At 38.7% G+C, this 15,733-nt stretch overlaps 1 protein-coding gene across 4 annotated transcripts in view; it reads right to left on the reverse strand.

Moving 5' to 3' along the window:
* ASAP2 (ArfGAP with SH3 domain, ankyrin repeat and PH domain 2) overlaps positions 1 to 15,733 on the reverse strand; it is a 169,328-nt gene that overhangs the window by 19,432 nt on the left and 134,163 nt on the right. For 3 of the 4 annotated variants that reach the window (XM_045011499.1, XM_045011500.1, XM_045011501.1), the window contains exons 22-26: positions 11,262 to 11,517; positions 7,746 to 7,907; positions 6,177 to 6,345; positions 5,370 to 5,437; positions 3,669 to 3,775 (exon numbers count right to left, since the gene is read on the reverse strand). In XM_045011499.1, coding sequence (XP_044867434.1) covers positions 3,669 to 3,775; positions 5,370 to 5,437; positions 6,177 to 6,345; positions 7,746 to 7,907; positions 11,262 to 11,517 — 762 coding nt within the window. The remainder of the gene's footprint in view (positions 1 to 3,668; positions 3,776 to 5,369; positions 5,438 to 6,176; positions 6,346 to 7,745; positions 7,908 to 11,261; positions 11,518 to 15,733) is intronic. The other variant, XM_045011502.1, reaches the window with a different exon arrangement.

Genomic DNA, 15,733 nt, shown 5'->3' on the forward strand with positions numbered 1-15,733 from the left:
TACTCAAAGCCCAGGGTAATCAGCTGTTTAAACATGACAAAAGAATGATGAATTAATGACACCAGTGGTTTCACACCTGAACCATACATAAAACTCACGGTCATGTTGTTATGGTCCAGCAGCTCAACAGAGCAAAGATGAAGAGAATGAAACCAATCAGGACAGTTATTTCATCTCAAATTACCCAGGAAAGTCCAACATATCCAATATTATATATTCAGAGAGACAGTGTGGCCTAGTGAACAGAACAATGGACTGTGTCCCCAGAGACTCTCACATTCTATTCCTGGCTCTGTTCTTGGCCTGTTGGGTGACCTTGGGAAAGTGACTTCACTTTTCTGTACCTCAGCTTCCCCATCTGCAAACTGGGGCTAATGATCCTGACCTCCTTTGTAAAGTGCTTTGAGACCCACTGATGGACAACAATATCTCCGAGCTAGGTATTGCTCATTTGTCAGACAGAAGGGATGGAAAGAGAAGAGGGACATTACTAATTGTGGTGTGTGAAAAATACTCGAGGTCTCTATTATTTCAGCAGGCCTGCACGCCTGTCAGACACAGAAAAATACAGACCCCACCCTGAAACACCTCTCTAAGTCTGATTCAGATAAATTACATATATTTTTAACTTATTATTATTGTTAGTTGTTTGTATTATAGAAGGGCCTAGGGGCCCTATAGGAGAGCAGGGCTCCCTTGTGTCAGGTGTGCCAGACACACACACGCACACACACACGCACAGTCAGAAACACCCCTTGCCTGGAGAACGCACCATCTAAACAGACAAGACTGACAAACGGTGGCAGGGGAAAGACAGGCACAGAGAGAGGATGCGGCTTTCCACGGTCACACAGCAGGGCAGTAGCCATATCAGGAACAGTCCACATCTCCTGACTCCCAGCTGAGTGTCCTATCCAATGAACCATGCTGTCTCCACAACTAAGGCCAGGTCTACACTTAGAAGCTTACAGTGGCACAGCTGTACAGATACAGTGCTGCTGTAAGAGTACTTGTGTAGCTGCATTATGCCATATGAGAGAGCTCTCCCGTTGACATAATAAAAACAGCTCAATGAGTGGCAGTAGCTATGTCAACGGGAAAGCATCTTCCGCTGACATAGTGCTGTACATATGAGCGCTTATGCCAGCAAAAATTATGTCAGTCAAGGTGTGTTTTTCCCCAAGCGAGAAAAGTTTTGTCGATAAGTGCTAGTGTTGACACGGCCTAAGTTTCAAAAGAATTAAGTGAGAGACAGATCTAAATGTAAATGTTTCCATTTACTTCCCCCTTGAAGCCCCAATATTTTTTAGCTCAGCTAGGAGTATTGCTTTGTGAAAGGTACAGTCAGGGAAGTATGTGTTGCTGATATAATGGAAGGTATAACCAGACATCTTTTACTAAATGATTCCAAATGAGGATACCGATGAAACAAAACCACAAAATCATTATGGCTTCTTCATGATTTTCTTACTCAGCAAAAAAGAATCATAGAATCATAGAATCTCAGGGTTGGAAGGGACCTCAGGAGGTCATCTAGTCCAACCCCCTGCTCAAAGCAGGACCAAACCCAACTAAATCATCCCAGCCAGGGCTTTGTCAAGCCTGACCTTAAAAACCTCTAAGGAAGGAGATTCCACTACCTCCCTAGGTAACCCATTCCAGTTCTTCACCACCCTACTAGTGAAAAAGTTTTTCCTAATATCCAACCTAAACCTCCCCCTCTGCAACTTGAGACCATTACTCCTTGTTCTGTCATCTTCTACCACTGAGAACAGTCTAGATCTTTGGAACCCCCTTTCAGGTAGTTGAAAGCAGCTATCAAATCCCCCCTCATTCTTCTCTTCTGCAGACTAAACAATCCCTGTTCCCTCAGCCTCTCCTCATAAGTCATGTGCTCCAGCCCCCTAATCATTTTTGTTGCCCTCCGCTGGACTCTCTCCAATTTATCCACATCCTTCTTGTAGTGTGGGGCCCAAAACTGGACACAGTACTCCAAATGAGGCCTCACCAGTGCTGAGTAGAGGGGGATGATCACATCCCTTGATCTGCTGGAAATGCCCCTACTTATACAACCCAAAATGCCATTAGCCTTCTTGGCAACAAGGGCACACTGTTGACTCATATTCAGCTTTTCGTCCACCGTAACCCCTAGGTCCTTTTCTGCAGAACTGCTACCCAGCCATTCGGTCCCTAGTCTGTAGCAGTGCATGGGATTCTTCCGTCCTAAGTGCAGGACTCTGCACTTGTCCTTGTTGAACCTCATCATATTTCTTTTGGCCCAATCCTCTAATTTGTCTAGGTCCCTCTGTATCCTATCCCTACCCTCCAGCGTATCAACCACTCCTCCCAGTTTAGTGTCATCTGCAAACTTGCTAAGGGTGCAGTCCACACCAACCTCCAGATCGTTAATGAGTGCAATCCACACCAACCTCCAGATCGTTAATGAAACCTTCAACTTTTTCTATTTTTATACCCTGCACCTTACTACAGCATTAGTATTAGGCAAACCTGAGAAACAGAAAGAATTAAGAAAGAAAATCTTTGCTGATGATAATATCTCTAGCAATGCAGTCTATTTAGAGAATATACAGACAGTGGAAACTGTTGGTGACAATTATATAGCACATACTGATGAAACAGGTTAATAGGTCAGAAGTTCAACAATGGAGAATTTCAGACCCAGTCTCACACAGGAATAAGGACTCAAGAGTGGGGATCTTCTGTATAGTAATTTACTTATCCTTGAACAGATATTACTGTAATTGGGGAATGTGTGGGTTAAATAAGGTGATGTAACACTTTGCAAGTAAGGATCAATAGATCTATGGTTATGAAAGTAGCTTAGCTGATCTGCAGAGGGAACTACCACCCTTTTCATTACCAATCCTAATACATGAATAAAATACATTAACACTAATACATATGTTAATATCAAATGTTCCAGGGCTGCAGAATGGTACCATTTGACCTACCTATGTCAGATGTTATTAATACATCTGCTTGCCAATGCAAAAATAAATGCATCACCCATTTTTTTAATGTTGCTTACTTCACTGAGGTTTAAGAACTAAATGATGTATGTAATAGGTAATAATTGGAGATATACCAATCTCCTAGAACTGGAAAGGACCTTGAAAGGTCATTGAGTCCAGCCCCCTGCCTTCACTAGCAGGACCAATTTTTTGCTCCAGATTCCTAAGTGGCCCCCTAAAGGATTAAACTCACAACCCTGGGTTTAGCAGGCCAATGCTCAAACCACTGAGCTATCCCTCAGTGATAGCAGTGTTACTGCTGTTCAACTCTCAGGCTCACCAGCGTTTAAGTCATTAGTTCACTGTACTTTATAGATTTTGCATGTGTCATGTGTCAGATACTGGCAAATAATTTCTACTTCTGTGTCTGTGGCTATATATTCATTCCTGTAAAATTTCAGGAAATGTAGGGTATTTTTAAAGTATCTATTACAAAATGTATGCATGTTTAATAAAATACAATGGCTTGGTCTTATTGATAGTTCAGTTTTACACTGTTTTTTCTGACAAAATACTTGGGAGGGGGGGCAGGAACTGTTACACCAAACTCTCTACTATCACACTGTCAAATCCCCTCCCCCCCGCCTTTTTTTTTTTTTTTAAATAGAAGACTCACCTAGATTTTTTCCTACTTACCATTTGTGACTTCCTTGGCATTGGTGCTGGTGGTTGGATCTGTGTTGATGTGCTCGCTATAGGACCAGTTTGTGTTACAGAAGCCTCAGATACAGAGGAGGATTCTCCTTTTGTTAAAAGTAAGTAAAACAATTTAAAGTGGGGACATGTTTTTTAAAAAGTAAGTTATAAATATACGATGATAGCTATACACTTAAAAACAGTTCATTCTTGTTATTGGAGTATGCAAATTATACTTTTTCCTTCAGGTTTTCCACTCATGGTGGTTCTCCCTAAATTGTCTGTCTTTCTACCCTTCGCAACCACAAACATCTCCCTGGTGTTGAAGACAGTTATTTAAGAGCTTCAATACTCCCGTGATGGAAACTAGAGAAAACCCAAGATAGGAGAGAGGGATAATCAGGCTGAGCTAGATGCTTCTCCATTTCCTTACACAGAGTCATAGGACTGGAAGGGACCTCAGTAGGTCAGCTAATCCAGTCCCCTGCACTCAAGACAGGATACGTAACAACTAAACCATTCCTGATGGGTGATTGCCTAACCTGTTCTTAAAAACCTCCAATGACACAGATTCCACAGCCTCCTGAGGCAATTTGTTCCAGTGTTTAACTACCCTGGAAGTTACAAAGTTTTTCCTAATATCCAACCTAAACCTCCCTTGCTGCAATTTAAGCCCATTGCTTCTTGTCCTATCCTCAGAGGTTAAAAAGAACCATTTTTCACCTTCCTGTTTATAACAACCTTTATGTACTTGAAAACTGTTATCATGTCCCCCCTTCAGACTTCTCTTCTCCAGACTAAACAAACCTGGAGAAGAGAAGACCAGGAGGAGGGGAGAGGGGAGAAGCGGAGAAGACGACAAGATAACAGTTTTAGCTTTAATCAGATGCTGCATCCCTTAATGTGCCCAAGGACAGGACTCCAGACCTCCTTACAGGGCCAAGAGAAGAACTCCTATGGCCTTCTGTAAGACACAAGAATAGAGAGTAAAAGGATATCAGAGAACTTTCCTTAGCTCTGCAGAGAGGTCAAGGACAAGTACAGAGGAATTATAGTGAAAACCAATGCACGGACGTACAGATTTATAAAAAATGGTGGAAAGGGAAACTGACACCAAGAAATTCCATGATTACCACACAAAGAAAACCACACAAACTTTTGGGCATATATACACAGAGAGAGAGAGAGAGAGAGAGAGATCATATTAACAAACAACCGGGGAAACTGACAAAAGCCTTGATTCTGCAAGGTACCATGGAGGGATCCACCCCGGCAGGGCCCGATTGACATCAATAGGACCCAGAGATCTGTTTATGCATGGCAGCTCCCAGGATCAGAGCCTTAATTACTTTAGAAAAGAAACAGTAAAAATCCTCCTCCTTCGAGGAGGATTAAGTTACTGCTAACTAAGGCTACTTTACTCTTATTTGAGAGCATCCACACAGGAGTTAACATTCTTTACCGTATGCACGTTGACGTCATAACTTCAGTTGATTCACTTTAACTTTCCTGAGTGTCCCCATATAGACTGGCTAGTGTTGTCAAATACACAAAGAACAGCACCAAACTAACTAAAACGCTTTCTCCCCACTCTAACCTATTTCAGTTACAGTGATCTTAGAAGTTTTAACAGTAGGTTTAAAAATAATTCAAAAATAAATGTAACTTTTAAATCATGTGGCCTCTTTATACTATAATTACCAGACTGTTGCTGAGATCCTGGTCCTCTAGGCTGCCCTTTGTTAGTTATACCAGATGACTTGTCAATCCTATTCAGAAGAAAATTAAGCATTCATAAACCAGAACTTTCAAGTGTGTAGATATCTAATAAAATAAATTTAAACAATTTTAAATGGGTAGGTAATGTATAACTCTTACCAGGACTTTTAACGTATTCATAGAAATGCAACTACTTATGTTGTTGTAAAAACTACTTTACCTACTTATTTGAAAATAAGCGACTAGCCCATTCATAGATCCTATTTGATCAATAAATGTAGTGCAAAAGAGCAATACAAATTCAGCTGTAATGTTTTGTAAATGAGGTTATTGTCCTTTCATAAGTTCTGAGGTTTCATCTAATGTTACTTTTAAAGTTCTTGCGCAACAAAATGCAATAGCTCCCCTAATGTTACCTCTTATTATTATTATTATTATATCAAAATTAGAACCAACTGGACCCTTGTTGCTTCCAGCTGCCACCAAGACTAAACATTATGTAAATATCAAGTCTATCAAACGAGTTTAATAAGTCTTGGTCATTAGAATTCCTACATTGTTTCAGTCTTAATACTGACATTCTTGCTATCTGTTCCATAAATATTTCTTCTCTGTTTATATATCCTATAAGACAGTGAACGGCATTAAGTGCCTGCTGTCACTGGCTGAAGATTGGTCTGCCTGTTTTATAGCTTTCATGGTACATACAAGTGCACTTCCTTTAAAAATCTAAGTTCATTGAATAGGCTGAGGTGTTTTATGAATTAAATACTAAAAATAACAAATTACCCAGTAGCAGGCTTCTTTTGAGAGATTCTACTAGGAGGTTGTGGAGGCAGAGGAGGTGGTATAGGTTTAGATTGAGGAACAGCTGGTGGTTGTTTTGACTGCTGGTTTAAAGCTTCTATAACACTGGCTGTCTTTGCAACTGGAGGTGGTGGTGCTGGAAAGAGTATATCTATAAAAAAGGCAAAGTAGAGCGTGCAATGGAATTAAACTTTTATTGAATGCATTATTCTTAGAATCTCATCCACCAATTTCTATGTTACATGATTTGTTTTCAAGGAGGAGAAAAATGCTTTACTAATTATAATTATAGTTTACTAATGGTAGCAATCCTCCCCTTGCACCAACATGAAAATGAAAACATGGGGGGGGGCACATGATGAGGGAGGGAGCACCACCTCCACCCCCTGACTCACCTCAGCAGCCTTGCACGTGTATTTTTATGTCTGGGGTGGGATGGAAGGAGAGCGAGGAGGGGATAACCAAAAATTATAACTCAAATGGGGGGGGGGGGGCTAAGCTCAAAAAGTTTGAAAACCACTGGTTTAAAGCGAACAGAAGGCAAACATTGGCAGTGCACCAGTCTTTTCTCAAAACTTTTGGTCTTTGGTGATCCCAATAAATGTTTTGGTTCTGAATTGTTCTTGGTCAAGCCCCACTTCAGCAAAGCACTTAAGCACATGCAAAGGACGTGCTTAAGCCTCACTGAAGTCACTGAGTCTTAAATGTGCTTTGCTAACTAGTGATGGATTTAAACATATGCTTAAATGCTTTTCTGAATCAGAGTCTTAGTGTTTATGTTTTATGGAAATTTTGTTGAATAATATTTTGTGAGAAGTTCTATAAAGAGGAATTTCTCCTTGACTGGACATCAATCATAACATGATTTTAGAAGAAATGTTTAGAATTAAGTTAAGTAATTAAAGATCTTTCTCGTCAGAGAGACAAGATGGGTGAGGTAATATCTTTGGACCAGCTTCCGTTGGTGAGAGAGACATGGTCTTCTTCAGCTCTGGCTAAGCTTGAAAGTTTGTCTCTCTCACCTACAGAAGCTGATCCAATAAAAGGTATTACCTCACCCACCTTGGGTCTCTAATATACAGGGGCCAACGCGGCTATAACGCTGCATTTTTCTCTTCAGATCAGTTCAACCAGAGCATGGCAGAATATTATAGTACCTCAGACCTAAGTTTTCAAGTTGTCATTTGTATTCCTAAAGCTAGGAAAAATTAAGAACATCATGCAGGTAACACATTATAAATACTGCCTCTGTGTAATACTTCTGTTATACAACTCATTAACATTAAAGAGAAATATAATTAAAACCTTACATAAACAAATTGAGAAATCCCTTAAACACTGGAAATAGAAGGAATTCCCTGCTAAATCACTGCAGCAACCAATCCCCACTGCTCTATTGGAGGAGACTATTCATACAAATTGCTGGAGGGCGGACAACAGGCCAAAACTATAATTGCCAAAAGAGGAAGCATGAGTTGTGAAAATGGAAAAATAAGACCAACCATGATTAGATGCAGCAGAAGAGAAAAACAGGGGAAAGTGAAAACATACTTGTAGATGTTACACGCAATGGCGGCACAGGAGGATGAATAGCTGGTGGATCTGATGAAGATCTCTGTCTGTTTATATTTTCCACTCCTAATGAATTTGTCTTCCACATTGTATTAAATGAAGAAGTTGTCTGAACACCACTCCCAAGAATTGAAGGCTGAACTAAAAAAAACCAGGAAAATACTGTATAAAAATTATTTGCTGACTAAGTGTGGGAAACGTGCTAATAGTCACACCTGTGTTTTATTTTAAATGGTGTGCCTGTATACTGTATAAATTGAAGAAACCACCATCATCTTGTAAGCGTACAAGAGAATAAATCATATCTGACTGAAAACAATAAAACAAGTTTCAGGTAAAAGTATTCTTAACATTTCAGCTACGTAAGTGCTTGTTTCACGTCAACATTTCAAAATGTGTCAGGTTAATCCATTTCACAGCTTATGAATTTGAGGATGGTTAAGCCTTGGCAAAGGCAAAAGCTTCTCAACAAGAAATCAAAAGGTGAGTCCTATGAAAAAAATCACTAACCTGACAGCTGCCTCCAGACAATAAAAGAAAGGGACATAACAAACATGTAAGAGTCTGAGAACATGCTGACTCAACAGGTAATGTCAGTTCTGACCTGGTCAGGGCTTCATCCAAACTAGGATCACCAACTATAGCACTTACATGGCATTGCTTTTGTATTTAGAAATGGTTCCTAATTTACTCTATTCTAAGGCTAAAGTGCTGTCTCCCTGTTTCACTAAAGCACACTGTAAGCGATCCTTTATAGCAAACATTGCGTTAGTACCATATAATTGTATGCCTACACAGAGAGCATGATCACCATATTAAGGAAAGATGAAAAACAGTTAGAAATAAGCATTAATTTGCATGGAGAGAAGATACAAAGGGATCAGAAGATTTAAAGAGCATTCTAAAATTAAGAGGATAATAATAATAAAGGCAGCTAAAAAGAGGCTAAGATCAGTGATATCATAATGTTCAATTGGGAAAATGAAAGAGGCTAATGAAATGAACTGCTAGAGTAAAATATACCAACAAATAAATCTTTTTAAGCCAGGAGGAATATTTTCCTGGCATGAGCTGCATTGCATGGGTGCCAAGTTGTAAGGGGTAGATGGGAGAAAAACGGTAAATTAATGTTTTGGAAGTGTGCCATTTAATCAGAAGGCAATGGGTGAAATAGTACATTTGCTCAGGCTTAAAATTTAGTCAAAGGGCAAAACAATCATTTTATTTATTCAGTCAATATAGAATAATATCCTCAGCTGGGTTCCCTCTTTCCAAAATGTCTTAACAGCCTTTTTTTAAAAAAACAACACACACACACACACACACACGAAATCATGCTAATCATTTTGTATTCTCACTTAATTTCCACCAAAAAATAATACTTTATGCACATTTTTATGCTTGCACCCTTTTATGCTAGCTCATTGTATTGTAGATTTGTGATTTGCCACACCAGAAAACACGAATGGTACATCAAGTCCTAGATCGTAACTTCAGCCATGACGTGATGCTTCCAAGGAGAATGAAAAAACCATTCACATATCTAGTCAGTTGTGCAGTGCTGTACTTTATGCTGTCTTATTGTTCATTTAGTTGTCAGTAAAGTCAAACCTGAGGACAAGTATTCACTCTACACAAGGTGTGTGGACTATGTTATAGGATAGGTAAGAAAGTCATCCATACACAAAGTCTGAGATATTTTAGTATAGAAGGCTGTATGTATAATACTTTTGGCATTCAGGAAAGATGCCAGATTGCTGATGGCATTAGAAACTGAAATCCTTATCCAGGAAAACTATCACACTATAAGGACTGGCTGTGCAAGTTTCTCCAGGCTTTCCCATCTGCTTGACCTGGAGGGATTGTATCTAAAGGTAAGAGTCTTGACTGTAATGGAAGTTTTTGTTACGTGAGCATTTGGCCCTTATCAACAGAAGTGAGACCTACTGATTTCACATAGGCCTTTGAACAGAGGATAATGAGCAGAGATCCTAGTTTTCTGTTATTTAAAAAACCCAACATTCCCCAATAAAAAAAACAAAAACAAAAATCACCTTTTTCCACAATTAAAATGAAATGCTGAACTTTAGTTTCCCTAGCCACAATATATATAGGCATCAGTCTAATGTAATGTTTTATTGATATATTTACAACTTTTAAGCAAGTTCGAAGCCTCCAGTGCTGTCAATCATTATACTAAAATAAATATCTAGAATTGCAACTTGTATTGCTTAAATATACTAAATACTTCTATGTCTGTAGTCTAGATTTCAGAAAATGGTGTGTATTTTTTAATGCACAAGAACGCGGGAATGATCCAGTCACATTGCACTGTTTCTTTACTGTTGTCGATGGACCTGCTGTTTCAGTCCCATGTTTTCATTTATTTTCATTCAGTTTATGTTTAGCGCTTTCCCTGTGTTCAACTGTTTGCCTCCAAATGTAATCTCCAGCCTTGCTGCCTACAGTACAGAATAGCACATCACCATCAACGTGAAATTTGTCCATGCGAAACTCAGTGACACTGTCTTTAGAGTGATTTTTAAAGTTTTCAGCATCTTCTCATAACTTTAATTACTCACATCTGGAGGCTGAAGTGAAATTTGAGATGCATTAAAACACGAATCCCTATTTGCCATTATGTAAACTCTATGCACTGGAAGCAGTTTACTGGAGTATGTTTAGCTATGTAAATTTAAAGCACATTAAAAAAATCAACCACACGCAGGAGAGGTTGTGCATACTGAATAAGTGACACTGATACTATAGTAAAATTTAGTTAATAGTTAATATATGTTTTATTTTTTCACAAAATGGCAAAATGCAAATTCCATGTTTTTCCATAGCAAACGGATTTCTAGGATCCCTGATAATGAGTAATGGGAGTTATGTTTTGGTCAGTTACCAATCCTGTAAAACTCCTACTTCTCCAAATTGTGTATGTATCTTATATTTCACTTTTTATTTTATTTCCAAACTTTCTAGCACAGATTTAAGAAGTGTCTGTAATGTTATCATTGTTTATCTTTCTTCATACTCTCTTTGGCCCCTTTTAAAGAGAAGCATTTCCACAACAGCTAGATGGTTATGGTAGTTCAGTTCAAATCAGACTGACACATCTTTAGGAAATAAAAGTTTTAAAAGTTGGAGCACAAACTAAAAGCAGTTGATAAAGTTGATCATCTGGGCTGTTACTTATTTCTTATAACTAGCTTGAACTTTATTGATTTTATTTATACATGTATTATTGTCACACATATTCTGTATACCTGAACGTATGTAATTCAGAATATGTTTTCCTTCACTAGCTCGTACAATGTAAATCAAATTCAGAATACGTTGTGCAGATTCACTTCAAGTTTAAAAAAAAATAATCAGTAAATAGTTCCAATACCTACCTGTGCAAAGTAACTGTAAAACAAATCTTCAAAATGTAAGAAAAAAAATGTTATGATCCCATTTCTTCTAAAACACTATATTTTCCAGCGTTAGTACCTTTGCCAATATTCCTTGGAGGTAGGGGAGGTGCACTTGTAGTAACAGGTACTGCAGGTTGAATGGGAGGTGGACTGCCACTAAGTATTGCTCCATAGGTTTCATTCTGTAATATACTAGGCATAAAACTTCTTTGTTTATCCTTAGCAATATTTGCTGCATCTCTTGCCAAAGATGCTACATTAGGCTGAAGTTGATTTGATCCCAGCTGATAGAAACTGACAGGCCTGTCCTCTCTCCGATTAGGACTGGGTTGCTAAAACCAAACCGAAACAAAAATACACATGGATATTACATTAGTTATGTTAACATATTCAGCAAAATATAAAAATATATTGAAAAATATACCCAACACTTGCTAGCCAGAGAACTATGCCTACTAACTTTTGAAAAGTATCATACCTGTGTTGCTGCCACTGCTGCCACCACTCCTGACCACACCTCCCCTTAAAGCCACATTTCCTTCATATAATTTAAAAGAAAAAAAATGGTTGTGTACCATTTATTGGATATGTATTTAATTGTAAAAAATGGTATAAATCAATTTGCTATGTAATTATATTTTTAAATGTAGCTTCCTACTTCTCTCTTGCGCCTTCTTTCCTTTCTTGGCTTCAATAACTTTTTTCCCTCATTTCTATAACAGATCATGGTGCATCTTTCATTGCATTTTCCCTAGTGTCTATTTATTATCATCATCATCACCAGCATCAATGAGATGTATTATGGCAGCACTGAGAGGTCCCAAATGAGACTCAGCTCCCATGTGCTAGGCACTGCACAAATACGTAAGAAAAGATAGTTCCTGTCCCAAAGCACTTACAATTAGGGATGTCAAGCGACTAAAAATTAATTAATTACGCAATTAATTGTGATTAATTATGCAATTAATTGTGATTAATTATGCAATTAATTGCACTGTTAAACAATAATAGAATACCATTTATTTAAATATTTGATATTTTCTACAGTTTCAAATATATTTATTTCAATTAGAACACAGATTACAAAGTGTACAGTGCTCATTTTATGTTTAATTTTTATTACAACCTATCACAAGAACTGTAGTGCAATCTCTTTATAATGAAAGTTGAACTTACAAATATAGAATAATGTACAAAATATAACTGCATTCAAAAATAAAACAATGTAAAACTTTAGAACCTACAAGTCCACTCAGTCCTATTTCAGCCAGTCGCTCAGACAAACAAGTTTGGTTACAATTTGCAGGAGATAATGCTGCCTACATCTTGTTTACAATGTCACCTGAAAGTGAGAACAGGCTTCCACATGGCACTGTTGTAGCTGGTATCACAAGATATTTACGTGCCAGATGCGCTAAAGACTCATATGTCCCTTCATGCTTCAGCCAGCATTCCAGAAGACATGTGTCCATGCTGATGACGGGTTCTGCTCGATAACAATCCAAAGCAGAGCAGACCAACGCATGTTCATTTTCATCATCTGAGTCAGATGCCACTAGCAAAAGGTTGATTTTCTTTTTTGGTGGTTCGGGTTCTGTAGTTTCCGCATCAGAGTGTTGCTCTTTTAAGACACCTGAAAGCATTCTCCACACCTCATCCCTCTCAGATTTTGGAAGGCACTTCAGATTCTTAAACCTTGGGTCGAGTGCTGCAGCTATCTTTAGAAATCTCACATTGGTACTTTCTTTGCGTTTTGTCAAATCTGCTGTGAAAATGATCTTAAAATGAACATGTGCTGGGTCATCATCCAAGACTGCTATGACATGCAATACGTGGCACAATGTGGGTAAAACAGAACAGAATACATACAATTCTCTCCTAAGGAGTTCAGTCACAAATTTAATTAACGCATCATCAGCATGGAAGCATGCCCTCTGGAATGGAGGCCAAAGCATGAAAGGGCATAGGAATGTTTAGCATATCTAGCACATAAATACCTTGCAATGCCAGCTACAAAAGTGCCATGCGAACGCCTGTTCTCACTTTCAGGTGACATTGTAAATAAGCAGCCGTCAGCAGTTCCACCCCGGAAATGTAAACAAACTCGTTTGTCTTAGCAATTGGCTGAACAAGAAGTAGGACTGAGTGGACTTGTAGGCTCCAAAGTTTTACATTGGTTTGTTTTTGAGTGCAGTTATGTAACAACAACAAAAAATCTAAATTTGTAAGTTACAATTTCACGATAAAGCAATTGCACAACAGTACTTGTATGAGTGAATTAAAAATAGTATCTCGTTTATCATTTTTACAGTGTAAATATTTGTAATAAAAATAATAATATAAAGTGAGCACTGTACACTTTGTATTCTGACTTGTAACAGAAATCAATATATTTGAAAATATAGAAAAATATCCAAAAATATTTACTAAAAATTTCAATTGGTATTCTATTGCTTAACAGTGTGATTAATCACAATTATTTTGTTTACTGTTTTTTTTTTTTTAGTTAATCGCATGAGTTAACTGCGATTATTCAACAGCCCTAGTTACAATCTAAACAGACAAGACAAAGGAAGAGTAGGAGGGGACACCCAAACATTGAGGGAAGAAAAGACTTCCTCAAGATCATACAGCAGGTTATTGTAGAGCCAGTAAAAGAACAAAGGTCTCCGAAGTTCCAGTCCAATGTCCTGACGATGCCATGTCTACTGTTTCTTTCCTTTTTTCATTCTTTCACCTTGCAGCCCCTTATATCTTTCTCTTTCCCTACATTGCTCTCTCTAACCTCTTTCCTTTCTTCTCCCCACTTCTCCCACGAAAATCCTTCTCCCTCCGTCTCTCCCCCTTCCCTCAATACCTCTCATGTGTGGTTTAGAAATTTTATCCAATACCAAATAGCTACACCTGTACCCCGATATAACGCGACCCAATATAACACGAATTCGGATATAATGCGGTAAAGCAGCGCTCCGGGGGGGTGGGGCTGCGTGCTCCAGCGGATCAAAGCAAGTTCAATATAACGCAGTTTCACCTATAACACGGTAAGATTTTCTGGCTCCCGAGGACAGCGTTATATCGGGGTAGAGGTGTACTTGCCAGAGACTGTTATGTTAGCTGAAGGGCCCCACTGACCAGGGGCAACACCTAGATGAAAAGCTATTGCTTAACTCCATAAGCTGCTGGGATATGGGAGAGTGCTGGGATTCCTACCAGTGTGTTCTCCCTCTGCCCTATCTTTTATATCAGGCCTGTTGTATTAATTTAGATGGAATATATGGGCTAATTGTGTTACCAAAACCCAGTTACTATTCAACATTAAACAGTTTTAAACACAGACCAGGGTTTGGTATACAGAGACCTCAGCCTACTTAGTACCACGGTAAATACACCATTAAAATCCTTTTAACCTTTTATTAAAGATACAGAAGAAAAAGAAAAGCAATTAACTATTTTGAAACAATGTATTAAATAAGGCTTCCATTTTAACAAAATCCCTTTTTCCCTTTCCCTTTAGCTGGTACGAGTCTTTAGAAGGAAAAAACCCTCATTAGGATTGCATTAAAGATGGTCTTAACCGTCCTTTTGTGGAAAAGAGAAGAAGAAGTTAGTAGAGATGGACTGGAGCTGTTGTCACTGTTGTTAAAGTCCGATCCTGTTTCCTAGAAGACCAAACAAAACAAACACACACAAGAGGGGAGAGAAAACAGCAAAGATAGAAAATGCAGCTTCAATCTCTGGGGTTGACTTTCATTTGCAGCCTCACCGCTGGAAAGATACAGGCAGAGCCCACAGTCTTATCAGATATCAGAGGGGTAGCCGTGTTAGTCTGGATCTGTAAAAGCAGCAAAGAATCCACCCACGAAAGCTCATGCTGCAAAACATCTGTTAGTCTATAAGGTGCCACAGGATTCTTTGCTGCTTTTACAGTCTTATCAGACACTCAGAGACCTGGCAAACCTCTACCAACATCTGGCTGTTTTGGGCATTGCTTTTAGTTGCCTCTTTAGTCACAGGCTTACAGCAGTGTTGTAAAGTATTCAGTCTTGGCCAGCAAAGTCAGACACTTATTAGACAGAAAGAAAATGGAGATTGATAGGAAAGAAAAGAAAGAAGATAGGGAAGGAAAAGGACACATTGGTGCGGTGGCTGGGTGGATAAAAGAGACAAAGTCTCACATCCCAGGTGGTGTTTGGGATTCAGAAAGAGCTGGTGGAGATGGTGATGTTATCTGGTCAGGACACCTTTCAGGATTGGGATGAAGCAGGTCTGGAATTCAAGGAGATGGTAGGGGAGGCAGCCATGATGGTGAAGCTTGCTCCAATAGTCAATTTTTTCCCTAAAGTATCTGACCTTAAGGACCCCAAAAGGGAGTTATATGTGGAATAGCCTGGTCCTCTAATTATTTTGTCCACCAATTAGGCCTCATTCCCAACACATCAGTTTTGGTTCACTGATTTCTGATTCCACACTTTTTTTGTTTACAAAATATGATCATAACACAGTACTTGAGTTATACCAGGTGGCTTTTTAATTTGGACAAATTCAGTT

Source organism: Mauremys mutica, chromosome 3 (assembly GCF_020497125.1).
Source record: "Mauremys mutica isolate MM-2020 ecotype Southern chromosome 3, ASM2049712v1, whole genome shotgun sequence".
NCBI classification, from domain to species: domain Eukaryota; kingdom Metazoa; phylum Chordata; order Testudines; family Geoemydidae; genus Mauremys; species Mauremys mutica.